Source organism: Bombina bombina, chromosome 8, assembly GCF_027579735.1.
Source record: "Bombina bombina isolate aBomBom1 chromosome 8, aBomBom1.pri, whole genome shotgun sequence".
Taxonomy (NCBI): Eukaryota; Metazoa; Chordata; class Amphibia; order Anura; family Bombinatoridae; genus Bombina; species Bombina bombina.
The window spans coordinates 169753468-169769859 of NC_069506.1; the positions used below are offsets into that span (position 1 = coordinate 169753468).

A 16392-nucleotide genomic window follows, 5' to 3' on the forward strand; every position below is an offset into this window, starting at 1 on the left:
GACATCTTCATCCATCGCGGGGGCATTTTCTATCTTCATCCCGACAGCATGGAGCGAAGCTATCCTGGACCAGTGATAACATCCTGCGCGGAGCATCCTCTTCATACGGTAACCACCATACACTGAAGTTGAATGCAAGGTACCCGTTTCAAAATGGCATACCATGAATTCCTATTGGCTGATTTGATTCTTCAAATCAGCCAATTGGATGAGAGCTTCTGAAATCCTATTGGCTATTCAAAACAGCCAATAGTATGAGAGCTACTGAAATCATATTGGCTGATTTGAACAGACAATAGGATTTCAGTAGCTCTCATCCTATTGGCTGTTTTGAACAGTTAATAGGATTTCAGAAGTTCTCATCCTATTGGCTGATTTGAATTTGAAGAATCAAACTAGCCAATAGGAATGCAAGGTACGCCATTTTGAAACTTGTACCTTGCATTCAACTTCAGTGTACGGCAGTGACTGTATGAAGAGGACGCTCCGTGCAGGATGTCATCGCCGGTCCAGGATAGCTCCGCTCCGCCAGGATTCAGATAGAAGATGCCCCCGCAATGGATGAAGATGTCGCCGCCTAGATGAAGACTTCTTACCGCCTGGATGAAGCATTTTCGATGCCTGGATGAAGACTTCTCCCCGCCTGGATGGAGATGGATGTCTGGACTTCAGGAACCGTAAGTAGATATTCTGGGGTTAGTGTTAGGCATTTTTTTTTATTTTTTGGGGTGTTTTTTTTCAGATTAGGGCTTTGGGCAAAGTATTAAAGAGCTGAATGCCCTTTTAAGAGCAGTGAAAAAGAGCTGAATGCCCTTTTAAGGACAATGCCCATACAAATGCCCCTTTAGGGGCAATGGGTAGCTTAGTTTTTTTTTTAGAGTTAGGTTTTTTATTTTGGGGGGTTGGTTGCGTGGTGGGTTTTATTGTTGGGCGGACTTTGTATTTTTTGCAGGTAAAAGAGCTGTTTAACTTAGGGCAATGCCCAACAAAAGGCCCTTTTAAGGGCTATTGGTAGTTTATTGTAAATTAGGGGGTATTTTTATTTTGGGGGGATTTTTTATTTTTATAGGGCTATTAGATTAGGTGTAATTGTTTTTATTTTTGATAATATCGTTTATTATTTTGTAACCTTAGTGTTTATTTTTCGTAATTTTATATTTTTTTATTTTTTTAGTAGTGTTAGGTTTTTTAAATTTGTAATTTAGATTTTTTAATTGGTAATTTTTTGTATTTTATTAGAATAGTAATGTTAGGTTAATTTATAGTTTAAACTTAATTTTTTTTTTCATTTCACAGGTAAGTTTTGATTTATTTTAATATAGTTATATTGTAATTTTAATTTAAAGTTAGGGGTGTTAGATTTAGGGGTTAATAGTTTAATTTAGCGTTTTGTGATGTGGGGGGCTGGCAGTTTAGGGGTTAATAGGTTTATTTAGGTGTCTGTGATGTCGGGCAACGGCAGATTAGGGGTTATTAGCTTTATTTAGTGGCAGCGATGTCTGGGAGCAAAGGATTAGGGGTTAATAGCTTTTATTAGTGTCGGCGATATCGGGGAGTGGTGGAGTAGGGGTTAATAACTTTTATTATTGTCGGCGATGTTGGGGAGCGGCGGATTAGGGGTGTTTAGACTATGGTTTTATTTTAGGGTGTTAGGTTTAAACATAACTTTCTTTTCCCTATAGACATCAATGGGGTTGCGTTACGGCGATCTCCATTCCGCACTTCAGGTGTTAGTTATTTTTGTAACACTTTCTCCCCATTGATGTCTATGGGGGAAAGTGTGCACAAGCACGTAAACTCAACCCTTGGCTTTTGTGTAGTATGGAGCTTAACGCACCATAACGCACAGCACAAGGAGGCTTTTAGCGCAAAACTCATAATCTAGGTGATAAAAAATAAATATTGCGAAAAAAAAAAAAAAACAATACTTGTGAAAGATTAAAAGTGAAAATATATTGATTTAAAAATCATGCCTAGTTTGCCCATCATGTCAACATACCATTGGCATTCAGATGGTTTAGCAGTGGTGCAGATGGAAACGCATAGCAATAGGTTCCTAAAGATCTCACAATATAAAGCCCAGTCATGAAGCCGCCGGTACTGACAAGAGGTAATCCCAACAGTGGAAGTGTGATTTAGAATCAAACCACGTAAGAGCTTACTGCACGCCATTTGTAGGTGTTGGGGTCCTAATGTGACTTTCCTGCAGATCCCCTTAACTGTACATAAGTATATGAATGTATGCATATGTAACTGTGTGCCCTGTCTACTGTTTACAGCCTTTCTAATAGGGTTAAATAGAGCTTTAATAAATTAATACCACGTTTGTTTATTAAAATGTTTGTTAAAAAAAAAAGCTTCCTCCAAATAAATGAAGTATACACTTTTTAGTTTGATAGGAGAATGCTACACCATATCTATCTAGTTGTGTAAAGATTTTAAATCAAGTAAATTACTGCTAAAGCAAACACAAGGTTGTTGATAACCTGAATTGGACTTGAAATTAGACATGTGCGATTCGTTTCGTTTCGATTCGTATCAAACCGAATTTCCGAATTAAAATTCTGCCGAATTTTCCGAATCGAACCGAATCTAATCGATTCGTAAATACGGATGGCCATTGGGATTACACTAGTATTGTACAGTATGTTAGGTTAACACCTAATATACAGTATAATACTAGTCTAATCCCACCTAACACTTACCGAAATGCCGAATTTACGAACCGAATCGATCCGAATCGAACCGAATCGAACCGAATTTCTTCGAATCCGAATGAATCCAAAACGAATCCAAAACAAATTGATTCAGAATTTTCCGAATTCGTATCGATCCGAAACGAACTTCTAAAAATTCCGAATCGATCCGAACCGAACCGAACCAAATTTTTTCGCCATGCACATGTCTTCTTGAAATCAGTCACCTCTGTTGAGAAGATAATAGAAACATAGAATTTGACGATAGATAAGAACCAAAAAGGCCCATCAAGTCTACCCATATTACATGTTACTTAGAGGAACTAACACTAATAGTGCAAGTTACACACAAACTAACTGGCTAGAATATTACAAGGGAACTTTGTCTATATATGGCCTACACAGGATGTGAAATGCCCCTTGAGTAATATACAAACACCATTTTGCATGTTTTTAGCTGTTGGGAAGAATATTGTCATACGCACAGTTACACTGTAGAAGCATTACTGAATCTGCCTGTTATTTATATGAGTGTAAGGTAAGTAGTATGGTTTACTTTTAAGATTTTAGATGACAGAGATTATGTGTGTTTTTTTCTTCTTTTGTGTGAAAGTTCTGCTTACAGCAGAGGAGTATCTAAAGTAATCTGCAACAACACGAGGAAGAGATCTCAAAAGTTTGTTTTTTAATAAAAAAAGATATCCGTTTTGTGGGTAAATTGATGATAGATAGATAGATAGATAGATAGATAGATAGATAGATAGATAGCTATAGATGTATATATATATATATATATATATATATATATATAGAGAGAGAGAGAGAGAGAGAGAGAGAGAGAGAGAGAGAGAGAGAGAGAGAGAGAGAGAGAGAGAGAGAGAGAGATAGGTAGATAGATGGAGATATAGAGATTGATTAGATAATAGATAGATAGTTAATAGACAGATAAATAATAGATAGATAGATAGATAGATGGAGATATATAGGGATATATATATATATATATAGATGGAGATATATAGAGATTTAGATAATAGATAGATAGTTAATAGACAGATAAATAATAGATAGATAGATAGATAGATAGATAGATAGATATAGATGGAGATATATAGATAGATATAGATAGATATAGATAGATAGATAGATAGATAGATAGATATAGATGGAGATATATATAGAGATAGATAATAGATAGATAGTTAATAGACAGATAAATAATAGATAGATAGATATAGATGGAGATCTATAGAGATAGATAGATAGATAGACATATATAGAGATAGATAGATAGATATAACTTGAGATATATAGAGATAGATAGATAGATAGATAGATAGATAGATAGATAGATAGATAGAGGTATATAGAGATAGATATAGATGGAGATATAAAGAGATAAATAGATAGATAAAAAAACACACAAGATTCTGCACTTTCCTCTTAAGTTTGAAAGTAAAATTAAAATGTAACATCCCCAGTTTATTTCATGCAACCAACATTAATTTCCCTGCATCATGTCATAGTGATAAATATGTGGTAAAGGGATTAAACACTGAGCTAAAATCACCTCCAGGAGTCCAGAACAGCAATGCACTACTGAAACCTAGCTGAACACAGTTAGTGAGCCAATGATAAATGAAAAATGTGTGCAGCCACCAATCATCAGCTAGCTCCCAGTAGTGCATTGTTGTTGCTGAGGATATGTACATATGTTTTTTCAACAAATGGTATTATAGGTTTTATAATATATATATATATATATATATATATATATATACAGTATATATAAAAGGAAGTGATATTCTTTCCATTTAGAGAAAAAAAAATGTTCCTGCTTTATTCAATCCCCTCTTTGTAAATCCTTTTTTATTTGTTTTTTTTTATATTTGTTTTTAAACTTCTGGGGGGGGGTATAGCCAATCAGATGCCTTCCTGCCTTCTCCTTGGACACACAAGAGCGCTCATGTTTCTGTATAAAGCAGGACTCTCTAAGACCAGGATGCTAGAGTGGAAGGAACATGCGCTCTTGTGCATCCGTGGGGCAGGTGGTTTCCTGTTTGAGAATTAAAACTGATATTCTGTGAATAGTTGCACAAAAATCTCCATTGAAGATATTGAAGATACTTTGCATAGTAAGATTGTTTAGGAAGCATAAATGACTTGTGTCTATGATAGACAAAGATAGACAAAGGGCCGAATGGCCCTTGTTCCCACGCAAGCCTTCAGGCTCGCCAGAAACTGCAGTCTAAAGACCGCTGCTCCATGACTTGTCTGCTGCCTCTAAGGCTGCGGTCTTCAATCCACCCGATCCTATACGAACGGGCTGATTGACACTCCCTGCTAGTGGCCGATTGGCCACGAATCTGCAGGGGGCGATATTGCACAAGCAGTTCTGGTGAACTGCTTGTGCAATGATAAATGCCTACAGTGTATGCTGTCGGCATTCAGTGATGTGTGTCCGACATGATACGCTACAGCGTATCATGTCGGACAGACATTGGTAAATCTACCCCTATGTGTTATCATTCTAAAATGTAAAACTGCAGCATGCATTGCCAAGTCTTCTATCAGTACAGGAGACAGAATATGGCAGCAGGTCCTATGCCCATGCAATGCAGTTGGTGTTATTTTTGTTTATTTATTTTTTAATTATCATATATTAGAACACTCTAACGTCCCAACCATACAAAGAGAATGGCATTGACAAAACCAATAAATGTTCAGTGTAAATAATTTGTATGGAAGTTCTTGTGTGTAAAAATAAATATTACTGTTTAAATTCACACTTTTTTCTATACTAAATACAAAATAGAAGATTTAAAATGAACAAAGCACAGAATTATTTTTTCTACAACATTGTACTGAAGTATCTCCCCTTTTAATACAAGCATGTAGAGAATTTCCTTAACGGAACGTGATGGTCAAAATTAATCTTTCACAATTCAGAAAGAACTTGTCATTTTAGGAGAATATCCAAATTACTTCTGTCAATATTGCTTTGTTCTTTTGGTATCCTTTGTTGAAAAGTCAGCTGTAGAGCAGCAATGAACCAACAACAACAAAAAAATCACATGTGCACAGTAACGAAAACCTACCTAGTCATGCTTTTCATCAAAGAATACCAAGCTTAGAAAATTTGATAATAGAAGTAAATTGAAACGTTTCTTAAAAATGTATTATCTGTCTAATCAATATTATAAATAATAATACAAAATAAATGTTTTAAAGACAGTTAAAATATTATTTTGTTGACAAAATTTTTATTGATTTTCAGCCACTGAACACACTCATTAAAAATCTGTTATCTCATCTCCTTTGCTAAGACAATTTGGACAGATATTAATGAGCTAGTAGAATGCAACTCCAATTCTTGCAGCCTTTGGAAAAGCTAGAATTTTTATAGCTAAATTGCAGCAAAGGAGCCAAAAGTAATAAAGAAAATATATTGCTACTATATTTAATTAGGCATTGTATTACAATTATTATCTCAAAGTATTTAATGTGCCTTAAAATGAGCAACAGAGTTTATAAAGTGGGATTTTTACTTTGAATACATTTAAAAAAATGTCACCAGATTTGCATTCTCTCTCATTTAAAGATACATTTAACAGCTTGGTGTTTATTTAGTTATTTATGTATGAAATTGCATATTCTTAAGGCACACAATATGAACATGAGAAACCAAATTGGCCTAGTTTTATAAAGGCTTAAAAATCTAGCTTACTGGCCCAAAATTACTGTAGACAAAACCCCAGGATATCAGGGTGGCTATTGGAGCCAATGAATACAAAGTCTAACTTTATGCAAATGATCTCCTCCATACATTAATTGCTCCCGAGATCTCAGTCCAGGAGATGATGGCAGAATTTAGACCAAAAATGAGAAATTCTAAAAGGGACTTTAACAAAATGTGATTTGGATTCACTGCTGTCAATTTTCCCCTTTAAACCTCAACTGCAGGCTCTGAAATACATTAGTATATATTTGACTCCAAATCCCCATAAACTATTCAAAGTGAACTATACAATGCTCCGAGCCGCTATCTGGAAAGACTGATACTTGGCAAGAATGACCACTTTCTTGGTGGGGCAGAATCCAGACTTTGAAAATGAACATCCTTCCTGGACTCTTATATGTACTACAGGCGGTACCTGTCTCTCTTCAGAAGTATTTAATTCATCAAATTCAAAACAATCTAAATCTGTTTATTTGGGGAAGGCTCAAGCCTTTTATAAATAGAGCCACTATGTACAGACCACTTAAGGAGGGGTCTGGGCCTACCTCGTTTTGAGTCCTAATTTAATGCCATAGGCTTACAAAGAATTTTCGACATGCATAGTAACAGGTCTCAAAATGCATGGGTAACAATTGATTCTCAATGACTGATAACAGCCTCAGTGGGCACAATACTGTATTTTGAATTCCTAATTCCATACAACATTTAACTATATACAAAAATGTTTTCGGCCTATTGGATAGAGTTTTGAAATGGTACCCTAATTTAGTTCTCCCCTATGCCCAATCTCATATAATTCAGAATTAGTGGGTGGTTTCGGCGTGAGAACCCAACAAACAGAAGTTGTGAACTTGGATTACTGTCCCTATTTGCAAAGCACTAATTAACAGTAGGTTGAAGGCATGAACTGACCTGGGAGATGTATTAGGAGGTTCATCAGTTTTTAACACCATCTCTCATACCCTTTGTACAGTTGTGTCTCCTGGAATCCCCCTACAGAACACATTATAAGTATAGAAAGGTCTAAATTGAAAGGTGCATGAGTGCATTTACATTTAAAATATAAGCATTTTTTATTAGCAAAAATGCTTCTAATAAAAGCTATTACTGTTTTTCTGCAGTATACGCACATATCCTGAGGGCCTGTGCACCAGTATTCAAACACCAAACCTTCTCAGAGAACTGGCAGTTGTGTGTATTGCTCCTGTGAAGATGTCATTTGTGTCATGCAAGCCACCACTGGCTCTCAGAGAAGTGTGATGTTTGAATACTGGTGCAAAGGCCCTCGCAGGATATGTGCATATACCGCTGAAAAACAGTAAAAACTTTGACTAGAAGCATTTTTACTAATGGAAATATATTGCAAACATTTTTCTACTTCAAATGGAAATGCACCCATGCACATTAAAATTTTGACATTTCTATCCCTTTAACTTCAACTAAGAGAATTCTAATAGCCCAATTCTGTCTTTCACAGTCTGATCCCATCTGAAAAGGATGGTCCGGCCCCATAATACCAGACAATGCTCTTCCAAACAAGGAACATGGCAACCCCAGAAAATCATTTTATCCTTATGTTGGCCTCATCAGTGAGGTGCAGCTATATCCCTCTAGGCATATTGGGTACAGAGTCCACATCTGGTTTACCAATGGATACCAACAAAACAAAGTACATTTGATAACAGCAGTGAATTTAAGTGTGTTTTAAAATGACATGCGCTATCTAAATCATGGAAGTTACAATTTGACTTTCATGTGCTTTTAATATAAAATGGGAAAAAGTTATTTTTTTCTTCTCTGAGAGCATTTTAAAATGTGTTAAGGTTTTTTTTTGTATAACGGATATCACTGTTCTATTCTATCACTGTGCTATTTAGGCATGTCCTGGCCCACCAATAGAGCAGAGAGAGTTCTGCTTATCAGCCAGTGAGCAGTAAGAAGTTACAAATTGAATGTTAAAAACATGGAAACTCCACAATCAAATAACATATTGAGGCCTACTTATCAAGCCGTCAGCTTACTTGCATTCGACGGCACCAATACGCTCGCCTGACATCGCCTAACATCGCGGCCGCGAACCTGAATATGCTCTCCATATTTATATAAAAGCTGTCAAAAAGCCTCGCACCAAGTACGGGGCGATGAGCAGCGGACTGTTGTTAACTAAACAGTCATCGATCTCGCTGCTATTCGGCTTTTTCCCAGCTTTATTTATATACTGTCACTAAACACCGCCACTATACTAAACTGTTTAACCCCTATCCCGCCGCTCCCCTACCCCGCCGCAACTTTAATAAAGGTATTAACCCCCATCCCGCCGCTCCCGGAACCCACCGCAACTCTAATAAATGTATTAACCCCTATCCCGCCGCTCCCGGAGCCCACTGCAACTCTAATAAATGTATTAACCCCTATCCTGCCGCTCCCGGAGCCCGACCCAACGAAATAAAGTTATTAACCCCTATCCCTCCGCTCCCGGAGCCCACCACAACTCTAATAAACCTATTAACCCCTATTCCGCCGCTCCCGGACCCCGCCGCAACTAACTAAATGTATTAACCCCTAAACCTCTGGCCTCCCACATCACTACCACTTACTAAACCTATTAACCCCTAAACCTCAAGCCCCCCACATCGCCATAAACAAAATTAACCTATTAACCCCTAAACCTAACAACCCGCTAACTTTATATTAAATATTAACTCATCCCTATCTTATAATAAATTAAAACTTACCTTTAGAATAAATTAAACTATATTAAACTAATAATTAATTTACCCTGTTATACTAAAATTACATTAAACTATATTAAACTACTAATTAACCTACCCTAACTATTATACTAAAATTACATTAAACTATATTAAACTACTAAATAATCTACCCTAACTGTTATACTAAAATTACATTAAACTACAAATTAAATTAACTAAATTACATATTTAAAAACCTAACTGTACTCAAATAATTAAAATCTACTATTAAAAATTACAAAGTTACAAAAAACTAACAACTAAGTTACAAAAAATAACAAACATTAAGTTACAAAAATAAATAAACACTAAGTTACACAAAATAAAAAAAAATATATTATCAAATATTTAAACTAATTACACCTAATCTAAGAGCCCTATGAAATTAAAAAATCCCCCAAAATAAAAAAAAACCCTAGCCTACAATAAACTACCAATGGCCCTTAAAAGGGCCTTTTACTGGGCATTGCCCCAAAGAAATCAGCTCTTTTACCTGTAAATAAAAAATACAAACACCCCCCAACAGTAAAACCCACCAACCACACAACCAAACCCCCCAAATAAAAACCTAATCTAAAAAACCTAAGCTCCCCATTGCCCAATAGGATTGAGCTTGCATTCTATTGGCTGACTGGAATAGCCAATATAATGCAAGCTCAATACTATTGGCTGATTGGATCAGCCAATAGGATGAAAGTTCAATCCTATTGGCTGATTGCAACAGCCAATAGGATTTTTTCAACCTTAATTTCCGATTGGCTGATAGAATTCTATCAGCCAATCGGAATCTAAGGGACGCCATCTTGGATGATGTCATTTAAAGGAACCTTCATTCGGAAGAAGACGTCGTAAGAAGGGGATGCTCCGCGTCGGATGTCTTGAAGATGGTGCCGCTCCGTGCCGGATGGATGAAGATAGAAGATGCCGTCTGGATGAAGACTTCTGCCCGGTTGGATGAAGACATCAGCCCGCTTGGATGAAGATTTCTGCCGGCTTCAATGAGGACTTTTGCTGCTTCGTTGAGGATGGATGTCGGCTCTTCAGAAACTGTAAGTGGATCTTCGGGGGTTAGTGTTAGGCTTTTTTAAGGGTTTTTTGGGTGGGTTTTAATTTTAGATTAGGGTTTGGGCTTTTGAAAAAGAGCTAAATGCCCTTTTAAGGGCAATGCCCATACAAATGCCCTTTTCAGGGCAATGGGGAGCTTAGGTTTTTTAGATTAGGTTTTTATTTGGGGGGTTTGTTTGTGTGGGTGGTGGGTTTTACTGTTGGGGGGGTGTTTGTATTTTTTATTTACAGGTAAAAGAGCTGATTTCTTTGGGGCAATGCCCTGCAAAAGGCCCTTTTAAGGGCCATTGGTAGTTTATTGTAGACTAGGGTTTTTTTATTTTGGGGGGGCTTTTTTATTTTCATAGGGCTCTTAGATTAGGTGTAATTAGATTAAATTTAGAAAAAGCAAAAAGAAAGAAGATTCCACAAAATAAGTGCAATCTCAAAGTCTAGGATACAAAGCACATATAGACACAGGACCAGAAGATTCAATGCAAAAACAATAATTCTTTATATGTGAATATATATATAAAGTGCATAAAAAAAACCACAGATATATGTACAGTTCAAAACATACAATACATCAACCATACAAATACATTCATACTCATAACAGTAAAAAGGGGTACCCTTATTGAGCAGCAAGAGGTTTTCAACTTATTATTAATAAGGTGCACCATATGAGTCCAAAGACTGTAATTTCCAATTTTAACAAAATATTGGAGCAAACTTTAGGATGCTTTAGAATACATGCAGTTAATTGCATAAGCCAACCATCATAGAGCAGAAATTGCACAGGAGATAACTTTGAAATCATGCAGTTAGTTGAATAAGCCAGATGTCATGAAGCAAGAATCATAGCGTTATTGCAAAAGATCGTCAGTGCAATGTAAATTAATATGTTAGACTCATAAAGCTCAGTCCTGTCCAAACATCCAGATGTTCTGTGTAAATGTTAGCAGTCAAGCAGTAAAGCAAAGTTCATTCCTTATCAGTATTGCAACAATAACAAAGCGCAGTCTCTGTAGCAAAAGCTCAGTTGCAGTAAAAAGGATATAAGTACTATACACATTTCATTGGTGCATTTTCTCTTAGTGAACAGAAAGCCATAAAGTCACTTTGCAAATATATATGCTTCGTAAGCACATCGCCACTTATCATAGACAGGTAATCACATACCAGCCGCATCGAGCGGCATGCTTGTATTTAGAGCAACGTGATCCTCATCCGTCTGTGAGTATATGGTCAAAAGCGGCACAGTGTCCCAATACAAAGATTCTTGATACTTGCTTTCAAGAGGGGTAACTCTCCCCTTGAGTGGGGTTTAGATGTTAGATAGCGACCTGCCAACGCGTCCCCATGCGCGTTTCGCTCCACCCTCGTGGTCGCTCGGAGCTTCTTCCGGGTATGACGTAGCTACGGCTTACGTGTCCATTTATTGGTTGTTTTGGTCATCTGACTTGGAGGCTCATTCCATTATCAGTATTGCGTAAGAGCTCATTATTATTTTCAAGCTGACAGCTGTATTCTAATCGCTGTCATATTTAAAACAATCATACAGCATTACTCATCAATAGATTACATAGGCCATAGCACATCAATTTAATACAACATTCATTCCATCACATACATACAATATTAGTGCCAAAAAATATATATAGCAAATAATCTTCTATTTCTTTAGCGTCCCTTAGATTTTCGAAATCAGGTCACAGGGAAAGCATTTTAGTAAAAGATTCATATTCATGTCTATAATAACGTACCAAATTGATCAAATTTATTATAATTTTTACTATCAAATTCCTGGAGGCCAGAGACCCTAAACAACATGGATAGCAGAAAGTTATAATTCTCTTCAATTAAAAGGAGAGATTTGTCATTTCAAAAAAGAGGCGAACTCTAATTTTTCATTAAGGCCGTGTGGGGATAGAGTATTCAAGTAATAAATCCAACGAGTCTCTTTTTGTAGGAGAATGGTGTCAATATCACCACCTCGTTTACTGGATTTAACTGCTTCAATACCAATAAATTTTAGATCATCTGTCCTAGACTGGTGGCATTGTGCAAAGTGCCTTGCTATAGGACTATCGATATTAAAATCTTTTACATCGTCACGATGTTCGCTTATTCTGGAACGAAACTCCCTGTAGGTTTTACCTACGTAAAATAATGGGCAGGAACATGACAGTAGATATATTACACCAGTCGTTGAGCAATTAATAAAAGATTTAATTTGATAGGTTTTTTCAGTATTGCTCATAAATGTTTTAGTTCGTTTTACATACTGACAACAAACACAATGATTGCACGGAGAGCAACCCACAATTTTCTGGGAGTGTCTATCTAACCAATTAGTATTCCTGACTTGGTTAAACTCACTTCTGACTAAAAAGTCTTTTAGGTTTTTAGCCCTTCGCGCGGTCATAAGTGGATAATCACCCACATATTCTTTAAGGGCTGGATCAAGGGAGAGAAGATGCCAATTTTCTTGTAATATTCTTTTAATCTTTTCCCAATGGGAATTGTATCTCGTGATATATCTAATTTTAGTAGTTGTCTTATCTTCCTCATTTGTATTAGTCTGGTTTTTAAATAGAAGATCTCTTCTATTCATGTTCCTTGCCTTAAAAAGGGCCCTCTTTATACATCTTCTAGAGTATCCTCTAGCTAGAAATCTATCTGCCATCTCATCAGCCTGCTTTTTGAAAACCCAATCATCAGTGCAAATCCGCCGTAGCCTTAAAAATTGCCCATAAGGAATATTTTTCTTTAGATTTTCTGGGTGATGGCTTGATCCCAACAACACACTATTAGATGCTGTCGGTTTTCTATATACCTGAGTAACTATCATATTATCTCTTCTAGCAACAAGGAGATCCAGAAAACTTATTTCATTTAGGTGATAATTACAGGTTAAGAAAATATTAAGATCATTATGGTTAAGGACCGAAACAAATTCCAACAGATCTTGTTCAGTGCCATCCCACAAAATGAGAATGTCATCCACATAGCGGATCCAGAGGGCCACATGTGCATCAACCCAATCAGAGTGTTCACTAAATACAATATTATCTTCCCACCAGCCAAGGTGGAGGCAAGCATAGGTTGGTGCACATGTGGCCCCCATGGCCGTACCGCGTTTCTGTCTGTAGTACCTTCCATTAAAAAGGAAGATATTATTGTTTAAGACAAACTCCAAAAGATCCACAACAAATTGAGTGTGTTTAGAATAGCCTGGTCCTCTAGTTGTTAAAAATGATTTACAGGCTTTTATTCCAACTGCATGGGGGATCGAAGAGTATAAGGACTCTACGTCCAAAGAAACAAAAAGCATTTTTTCAGAGATAGTAATGCCATCAAGTTTTTTAATCACGTCGGTAGAATCTTGCACAAAAGTGCGAAGTTCACCGACAAATGGTTTCAAAAAATGGTCAATATATCTACTGATACCTTCTGTTGGACCACCGATCCCAGAAATTATGGGACGGCCGGGAGGTTTTTCTAGCGATTTGTGCAGCTTGGGTATCCAGTAAAAAACTGGAGTCACTGGTTTAGCATTGTACATATACCCTTGTTCTTGGCTATTGATTAAATTGTATCTTCTCGCATCATTAAGAATAAATAAGAGTTCACTATGGGATCTCTGAAAATCATCAAAGGTGACTGGAACATATTGCTCAGTATCTTGAAGTTGGCGCATCGCCTCACTGATATAATAATCTTGGTCAAGAATGACAACATTCCCGCCCTTATCGGCTGGTTTTACTACCAGTTCATTATGGGCGATCAAATCTTCTAGGGCTTTCCGCTCTCCTTTTGATAAGTTATCATTCAATACACCAGTGAATTGAATCTGTGCAAATTGTTCAGTAACGCTTTGAACAAATACCGCAATATTTGGAATGGATGAGAAAGATGGCATATAGGTTGATTTTTTCCTCATATCAGTATGGGGGCATATTGTCATTGGTTCTAAAGATTGTTCAAATGCAAGGGTTTCTAGATTATGGATGGCCTCTCTGTCCTCAGCACTCCTGAGGTTAATAGTTGTTCGTGGTGCCATAATCTTTTTTAAGGCTAACTTACGTGCAAATAAGTGCAGATCTTTTGTAATTTCAAAAAGATCGAGTCTATTTGAGGGACAAAAGCTTAGGCCTTTTTCCAACAGACTAATATGCTGTTGATTAAGAGGAAACGTGGACAAATTGACAATATTGGATTTTTGTTTTACAGGGGGTTCACCGAGAAGTGATGTAGACTTAGGTGTTAATTGTACCTCAATCGGTTTCTTGTAATCATGTAAGTCATTACATGATTACAAGAAACCGATTGAGGTACAATATTAATATTTTCTTAACCTGTAATTATCACCTAAATGAAATAAGTTTTCTGGATCTCCTTGTTGCTAGAAGAGATAATATGATAGTTACTCAGGTATATAGAAAACCGACAGCATCTAATAGTGTGTTGTTGGGATCAAGCCATCACCCAGAAAATCTAAAGAAAAATATTCCTTATGGGCAATTTTTAAGGCTACGGCGGATTTGCACTGATGATTGGGTTTTCAAAAAGCAGGCTGATGAGATGGCAGATAGATTTCTGGCTAGAGGATACTCTAGAAGATGTATAAAGAGGGCCCTTTTTAAGGCAAGGAACATGAATAGAAGAGATCTTCTATTTAAAAACCAGACTAATACAAATGAGGAAGATAAGACAACTACTAAAATTAGATATATCACGAGATACAATTCCCATTGGGAAAAGATTAAAAGAATATTACAAGAAAATTGGCATCTTCTCTCCCTTGATCCAGCCCTTAAAGAATATGTGGGTGATTATCCACTTATGACCGCGCGAAGGGCTAAAAACCTAAAAGACTTTTTAGTCAGAAGTGAGTTTAACCAAGTCAGGAATACTAATTGGTTAGATAGACACTCCCAGAAAATTGTGGGTTGCTCTCCGTGCAATCATTGTGTTTGTTGTCAGTATGTAAAACGAACTAAAACATTTATGAGCAATACTGAAAAAACCTATCAAATTAAATCTTTTATTAATTGCTCAACGACTGGTGTAATATATCTACTGTCATGTTCCTGCCCATTATTTTACGTAGGTAAAACCTACAGGGAGTTTCATTCCAGAATAAGCGAACATCGTGACGATGTAAAAGATTTTAATATCGATAGTCCTATAGCAAGGCACTTTGCACAATGCCACCAGTCTAGGACAGATGATCTAAAATTTATTGGTATTGAAGCAGTTAAATCCAGTAAACGAGGTGGTGATATTGACACCATTCTCCTACAAAAAGAGACTCGTTGGATTTATTACTTGAATACTCTATCCCCACACGGCCTTAATGAAAAATTAGAGTTCGCCTCTTTTTTGAAATGACAAATCTCTCCTTTTAATTGAAGAGAATTATAACTTTCTGCTATCCATGTTGTTTAGGGTCTCTGGCCTCCAGGAATTTGATAGTAAAAATTATAATAAATTTGATCAATTTGGTACGTTATTATAGACATGAATATGAATCTTTTACTAAAATGCTTTCCCTGTGACCTGATTTCGAAAATCTAAGGGACGCTAAAGAAATAGAAGATTATTTGCTATATATATTTTTTGGCACTAATATTGTATGTATGTGATGGAATGAATGTTGTATTAAATTGATGTGCTATGGCCTATGTAATCTATTGATGAGTAATGCTGTATGATTGTTTTAAATATGACAGCGATTAGAATACAGCTGTCAGCTTGAAAATAATAATGAGCTCTTACGCAATACTGATAATGGAATGAGCCTCCAAGTCAGATGACCAAAACAACCAATAAATGGACACGTAAGCCGTAGCTACGTCATACCCGGAAGAAGCTCCGAGCGACCACGAGGGTGGAGCGAAACGCGCATGGGGACGCGTTGGCAGGTCGCTATCTAACATCTAAACCCCACTCAAGGGGAGAGTTACCCCTCTTGAAAGCAAGTATCAAGAATCTTTGTATTGGGACACTGTGCCGCTTTTGACCATATACTCACAGACGGATGAGGATCACGTTGCTCTAAATACAAGCATGCCGCTCGATGCGGCTGGTATGTGATTACCTGTCTATGATAAGTGGCGATGTGCTTACGAAGCATATATATTTGCAAAGTGAC

General features: G+C 36.7%; 1 protein-coding gene across 1 annotated transcript in view; it reads left to right on the plus strand.

Annotated features, from left to right (window-relative positions):
* Positions 1-3134: 3134 nt before the first annotated feature.
* The window catches only part of LOC128638067 (modulator of macroautophagy TMEM150B-like), a 101957-nt gene continuing 88699 nt past the window's right edge, over positions 3135-16392 (plus strand). The window contains exon 1 of the mRNA XM_053689936.1: positions 3135-3234. Coding sequence (XP_053545911.1) covers positions 3224-3234 — 11 coding nt within the window. The 5' untranslated portion in view covers positions 3135-3223. The remainder of the gene's footprint in view (positions 3235-16392) is intronic.